Here is a 7,467-nt window from a genome sequence, read left to right on the forward strand (position 1 = left end):
ACTAAAATAAGAACTAAAGAAAACATATTCAATATCTTAGTAACATTAAAATGAATTATTAATGAAAAATGCTTATTTTGTAAAAAGAAGACTAATTTGTTTCGAAGGAATTAAGTATTTTGATCTGGATTTGGTGAAACTAAATGTCATTTTAAACCAATGCGATCACATAACTCTTAAAATTTCTGTCCCATTTTTAAATAAAGGTTGAAAATAAACTTCGATAATTACTCTCTGAACATTTAGATAAGAAATATGAGTTCTTTTTCATCTAGGACCTCTTATTAACGATCTGAGTGATTTAAATGTTTCATATAAAAATCACAGATACTTGTCCTTTTTCGACTAGAACCTTTTAATAATGAGTGATTTTAGATTTTTCATATAAAATTCGATATTTGGTGGGAAATATAAGTGAGCACATATTATTACCGTTTTTCGTCTAGGACCTCTTAATAACGTGATTTAGAATTTTTCATTTATAAACTGGTATTTTATGGGAAATATGTCTGATCACAGATAATTTGGTGGGAAATATGAGTGATCACAGAATATTGTCCTTTTTCGTCGAGGACCTCTTAATAATGATCTATGAGTGATTTTAGATTTTTCATATAGATATCGATATTTGGTGGGAAATATGAGTGATCACGGAATATTGTCCTTTTTCCTCTTAATAACGATCTATGAGTGATTTTAGATTTTTCATATCAATATTTGGTATTTGATGGGAAATATGAGTGATCACAGATACTTGTCCTTAATGACGATCTATGTTATTTAGATCGTTTATTAACGATCTTTTAGTGAATTTGATGCCATACAGTTTTCATTTCGAATGCTAAAACTATACTAAGGGTAAAATTCCACAAAAAGTTTTATTTTGTTTTTCATTGTGTTTGTTGTCTAAAAGTGTAAACAAATCAGAATGTAGTTTTCCATTTTTTTTGAAATGAATACATAATCTTATGCTTTATGAAATATATAAAACAAAAAACAAATCGGTAAAATTCAATAATGGGCATACCTCTATGAAAAGACTTAAGACGTCCGACTTGGTTAAATCTGAACTGAAATTTTTCAAATCAGAATGAAACAAATTTAAACCAGTTTTATTGCCATTATTTTTGTAAATATGAATATTTTTAGAAGTTGTATTGTTAAGCCTCCTAATAATTCCTTTAAGAACATAATATTTCAAATTGTATTAGTATTCGGCCAAAAATCATTATTCGCCATAATCCGAAACGAAGTGGGCAACACCCACCCATTTGGAGATTTTTCTGCAGCGCCCTCTTTAAAATTATTTGATAATTTTTACTCGTGGATATTAATTTGAAAACAACACTATGCGACAAATAGTAGGGTCAGTGATCGGCAGGGGTTCTGCCCAACGGGAAATGTTAGATACGTAAAAAAAGCTACACATGTCCCGGCGTTTCGCTGGGTCAGGTCTAGGAATCGAGATATATCGGAATCGAGATTACAGCAGAACAGCTACAAATCACTAACACGTTACAAACGGTTAGTTATTCTCTAATTCAAATCGGAAACTTTTGGGAGGTAACAAAATCAAACGATATATAACGAACCTAAAATTAATTCCATCGAAATTATAAAAACGGAATTGAAACCATTCCGAACGAAATGGGTGACATGCCTGATAAATACATTTTTAAAGGAGTTAACATATGTTTGACTAGAATAATAAACGACATATTTTATTCAAATTGAATTGCTTTAGATTAAAAATCCAGATCAAAACTGAGTGCAATCGCAAAACAGCTAAATAATTATTTTCAGTTCTAAACAGAAAATTTTGCACATTTAAATATAAAAATAAAAACAAATATTACAGGGCCATTTAAATGTTGAAACTGCTTTTGGCATTTTTTTTTAAATTTTCCCTTGATTTTTTATACAAAAACCCATGAAAACATTAAAAACAAGAATTGTTATAAATGTATTTATTTTTGTAGTTAAAGAAGACAAACCAAGAAAAATCAACATTTTCTATAGATTTTTTTTTGTATTTAAAAGAAGTGGTATATAAAATACAAAAAACACGTAGTGAGATTAGTAATTAAGCATTTACAAATAAAATAAACACCTACAAAAACCATACGTAAATGTAGTTTTTGCTGTATAAATGTGAAAAAACAGGTAAAACAAAAATTTAAATAATAATCACTTGGTATAAGAAGGATTAAAACTAAAACACAATTTAATTATACAATATATATATCTATATATACAACAACAATAAATATGTTTATATGTAAACTACACTCGTATATTGTATGTATGATTGAGAAATAAATATTAAAAATTAAAAAAAAAAAACAAAACAAAACAAAACGAAATTATTAATAACAATAATGATATATGCCCAATTCACAACTGGTGTTGTAGCGTTGTATCGTTGTATGTCGTAAATATTTTTCAAACAAATTTTTCGAAACAAAAACAAAACATTAATAAAAAAAATTACGACATACAACGATACAACGCTACAACACCAGTTGTGAATTGGGCAATAATAACTAATATTATACATTATATTACGAGTATATATTTATTATTGTAATAATATACATATGTATGTATGTAATTGTATAAGTATATAATATATTTATTTATTTAATGTATGGTATGTATAATGATTATTATATTTTGTTAGTGATGATTAAAACAAAAAGTAAACAATTATAAATAAAGAAACTGTACCTTTTTAGGAAGGTATAAAAACTCAAAAATATCAAACGAATATTATAAATAACGAAAACAGAAATTAATAAGAAAATAAATGAAATTGTTGAATAAAATTCTATACTGATGATGGCAATTATAAAAAAAAATACTTGCATTACTGGAGTTTTCATTTGAGAGGTTTTACTAAAACAGTTTTAAAGTAAAACGATGGGCCTTTTCGGAAATGCATCACTGCGCTGCATTTGATGCGCAACTGTGATTAGTTTGCGATGCTCATGCAAATCAGCCATTTTTGTGATGCTTGTTTAATGTGTTTTTGCGCATCATATGTTTCACTGTTGCTTTTTAGAACTCAAGACATTTTTTTTTTTAAGAAAAGTTTTATTTTTTTCTGAAAAAGAAAACGTAGTTATATTTCTTTTTGTTTTTAAAATTTCCACGAACAACAGAGGAAAATTTAGGTCATTATATGTATGGTCTGAGGAAATATGTATATACATTAGTGTGGCCTTAATTTTTTGCTTTTGCGATTTTCAATGATCCTTCCAAGGTCTAATATTTTTTTTTTCATCTAAAAATTATATGCTGAAAATTTAATCGAAATCGGATAACGTTTTGTTAATGCTTCGTTTTTAGAGTCAAAGTAGCAATATTTTCAAAAAAAAAACATAAATTTAAAAAATCCAATTAAAAATAGTTTTTCTATTTCATTTACCAATAAATGTTTAAATATGAAATATGTATAAACACTTTCTGACATCGATTACCCATTACAACTTGATACCAAAAAATCATAAAATTACATGCATATCTGAAATCCAAAATTTTACATTATAATTTATTATAAATAAACTAGTAATTTATTATAAAAATAAAAACTGAGTACAGACAACGTGGTGATTTCGAATTCAATTACAGACAATAAATTGAAAGGATATACATAGATATAAATTCAAAAAAGCTGCATCCTAAACTTAGAAAAATTAAACAAAAACAAGTAACAGAGCTATATTCGGCTGTGCCGAATCTTATATACCCTTCACCAAAGATACGTACTTACACTACGAATGCTCAGTCAAAACTAACCAAATAAAGAAAACAAGTCTTGCACAATTGTATGTTAAAAAAATAACACCAACAAAAATAAAAAATAAACGAAACACACTCAACCATATACAAATTATGCATGCGTGTGTTTGATTTGTTATTCTCATTTCATCCATTCCACATTGTAGAATGTTGTTGTTGTGTGTTTGTGACCGATTTGTGGACCGATTTTCTCGATTTTAAAATTTAAATAGCAACCGAGCCGGAAGAATTCTGGAGATTTTGATGTATCAATCATGATTGTAAGTTATTTAGGGGATTTGGAAAGTTGATTTCAACACACAGACGGACAGACGTACATGGCTATATCGACTCCGCTATCTATAACGATCCAGAATATACATACTTTATGGGGTCGTAAATGAAAAATGTAGAAATTACAAACGGAATGACAACCTTATATATACCCTTGCCACTCATGGTGAAGGGTATAATAAATAGATTCAATTAATCATACTGTTACTTTAAAAATATTTTAGTTGGTTTCTTCTTTCGACAACTTTTTTGGAGAAAACTCCTTTAGAAATTCCATCCATTCGGTGAAGTCGACATCGGGATATGTTTCTTTTTGTTTAAGCAAAACATTTTGCAGACTTACAATAAATTTCAAATCGGTGCGATATTTTAAAATAATAGCCTCATCAATACAGATATCGGCCAAAGGTAAATCTACTTTGGGTTTTGACATTCTTACGGTGACCTTCAGTTTAGAACGTAACACATCAATATCTTTTGCCATTTTGCTTAGAACCAACACACCACTGCCATGAGTTGGCCAACGATGAACCGAATCATTGGTGGTAGTTAAAGGCGAAATTTTCTTGATATCAGTGATGACATGCAAAAACGTTTTCGAACCATGAAATTCGCAATACATGCGCAAGGCATCCAGCAGTAAATGTAAGTACTGTTCGCGCGAGATATCATCAGCGCCTGCTGTAAGTTCAGCAGCTGGTTTATATTTCAGCCAACGTTTTTTGGCTATATCCAAAGCTATCTTTTGAGGAGTTAGCGGTTCGGTATTTGTGAATTGAAACATGATTAAAACGTTATCAATAAATTCATAGCGAACATAGGGTATACGTAAAAGTTCGATGGTTTCCATATACTTGGAAATTTCTTCACGATTGTGGGCTGTAATGGAAATAAAAGTTAAGTTTTTGACGAATAAATATACATATTATGCATTTTTGTATTCTAATATATGTACCTTTGAAAATTTTAAAGAATTCTTGTATTAATGTTTTAGTTTGCTCTCCTAAGAAGGGATATTTGACACCAATGGCAGTATTTTCCATATCCGCAGTGTTGCTGGCCACCATTAACAAGGATATAAAACGCTTTATATAATAGAAAATATATTATGTAAAAACTGCAATAATTTATGTATAAACTGCAATAATTTACCTCTAAAACTCTTAAACGTTTCTTACACAAGCCCTTAGCAGCAGCCTCACTGTAAATGCTAAAGATTCTTCTTGCCACTCGGGTCATTCTGGTGTATTGCGTCAAATCACAAAGCACTACTATTAATGGCCGATTTTCTGCACAAAATATCCATTCTTTGGTTTTCTTATTGTGATGCAACATCCACATGGCCAAATCATTTTCCAATATCTGCAGTAACAATCTTAGAGCCATGAAAATTCTCTCCAGCTTCTGATCCATGGGTAAGGCATCAAATGTTTGCTTTTGTCTTTCTCTTTCCTCGTATTCATTTTGATTCCAATAATCACTACACATACTCAACTCTGTGTTGGGCAGCGGTGATGTAGCATCTAAATTTACATTTTGGGGCAATTGTAACGTTTCACTTTTTGAAGTTGTTATATCTTCATGTCTTGAGTTCTTTAATGTCTCCTCCAATAAATCTAATAGTATATCAAAGATTTTCGCTGATTTTGAAAGAGCTTCGTCTTTATTAGATTTGAGTTTTGTTGAATCTAAGCCGTATTCTAAAAAGCCCACATAATAGGGACGCATTTTATGCCAACAAGGTGGAAATGTTCGTACCACCATGGAAAATAATGCTATAGACTTGTGATATGATTGCTGATGGATGGAAATATTGTCTTTGTGCTGTTCGGTGGCGTAGTTTATACTCTAAGGAGGGCAATTTATTTACATAAATTTTACTTTAAACATCTTTAAATACCTACCAGAACTAATTCTATAATTTTTGTAAAAATTCCTTTGCCGGGAAACTCACCACGATGGCACATGTCTGTGGTGGTATTAATAAATAGCACATAGCGATAATGTTGCAGGGCACTACGTAAACTGTGTGTTTGTGAAGCTGCAGGAGCATCTGGTAGCTCCGAACGGTAATGATGACGATGGCAAAAAGCCAAATCATCAAGACATCTTGGAGGGAAATCTAAATGCAAGCGTTCACCCACATTCAAGTACAAGTTGGAAATGACTGTTAGCAATTGTTTCGGTAAATTACTGCCCACCATGGATGCGGCCTCTGCAGACTCTTTAGTGATATTTTGCGATTTCAAAGAAATACTTTTATTTTTTGTGGCAGTATTTTTTGAGTTTTTATCTGTATCTACATCTGTTTCAGTTTTCTTTTCTGATACCTTAACCAGTTGCTCCTCATCCGGCTTTTTCACAGTTGATTCAATATTTTCTTCATCACCCTGTTCATTTTCATTAAATTTTTGTTTTTTTCTTGGAAAAGATTCTTCATTTTCTTCAACAATTCCAACATCCATAGGTTCATTTACTGCAGGTTGCTCTATTTCCTTATCTGCATTTGGTGCACTTTCTTCATTTTCCAAGCTTTCTGGTTTATTTTCATTAGGTTGGAGATTGCCTTCTTCATGCAACATTTTAGTTTTGTGTTATCTACTGTTGCTACTTTTGTTGGTATTTTTTCACAACTTTCTTTAAAGCACGACCAGCGCGCGTTATTTTATTTGGCGCTGTTCGACGTATTTCCAAAATATGTAAAAAAAATCAAAACAAATTTTAAGGAGACGTAGATATCTTTAGTTATATGAAACTATTACCTCGTAGGTGTAAACACGTAATATTGTTATCAAATATAATTTGCACTATCGCCTTGTCGTAGACGAGTTTTAGATGAAGAATAATGGCTGGCAAATTTAATCACTTTTCCATTGTTTTAATTTGCTAATTAAAAGAAACAAAAACTTCATATTTAAATTAACAAGCAAATGTAAACAAACTTTGACAGATAGATGTCAGAAAACATATAAAGCAGAAAATAGTCAGCGGAATATGCCAGGACTGTTTAAATTAGTATGATTTTATTTACAGTTGATGTTATATGTATTTTGGTTGGCCCCGAGACAGCCAAGGCGTATTTATTTTAAGGTGGTGTCGATAGTACAGCTTTTATTTTTTCATCACTTATTTGGAGGCTCGAACTGCCAAATTCACTAGTGTTTGTTGTTGCGTGTAAAAACAAAAGGCACACAGCCAACATAAATAAATTGCGTGTGGTTTTTGTAAATGTTGTACTTGTTGTAGAATCGCTCGCACCTTAAATGAATTAGTCTTGAGCCTTGATCCCATGTTGTCAATTGTGGTATTTAAATTTTAGTACCTAAAGACAACTTTGTATAAAACTAAGTTTATACAGTACTTCATTGGCGACTGTTAGCAAACTGAAAATTT

General features: G+C 30.5%; 1 protein-coding gene across 1 annotated transcript; it reads right to left on the reverse strand.

Moving 5' to 3' along the window:
- Positions 1-3,522: 3,522 nt before the first annotated feature.
- Positions 3,523-6,972, reverse strand: LOC135954915 (uncharacterized). The gene is made up of 5 exons (XM_065505159.1): positions 6,837-6,972; positions 5,979-6,749; positions 5,227-5,922; positions 5,030-5,159; positions 3,523-4,953 (listed from the first exon to the last, which is right to left on the reverse strand). The coding sequence occupies exons 2-5, from the start codon at positions 6,654-6,656 to the stop codon at positions 4,295-4,297; spliced, it is 2,163 nt and encodes a 720-aa protein (XP_065361231.1). The 5' UTR covers positions 6,657-6,749; positions 6,837-6,972; the 3' UTR covers positions 3,523-4,294.
- Positions 6,973-7,467: the final 495 nt, after the last annotated feature.

Source organism: Calliphora vicina, chromosome 3 (assembly GCF_958450345.1).
Source record: "Calliphora vicina chromosome 3, idCalVici1.1, whole genome shotgun sequence".
In the NCBI taxonomy this organism is placed as follows: Eukaryota; Metazoa; Arthropoda; class Insecta; order Diptera; family Calliphoridae; genus Calliphora; species Calliphora vicina.

What these genes read in the sequence shown, in the direction of transcription:
- LOC135954915 (XM_065505159.1), bottom strand. Translation starts at nt 6,656, where the DNA reads ATGTTGCATGAAGAAGGCAATCTCCAACCTAATGAAAATAAACCAGAA. An exon ending in AACGTTTAAGAGTTTTAGAG is followed by an intron (nt 5,160 to 5,226) that starts GTAAATTATTGC and finishes TATTATATAAAG; the next exon opens with CGTTTTATATCCTTGTTAAT. An exon ending in ATTCTTTAAAATTTTCAAAG is followed by an intron (nt 4,954 to 5,029) that starts GTACATATATTA and finishes TTTCCATTACAG; the next exon opens with CCCACAATCGTGAAGAAATT.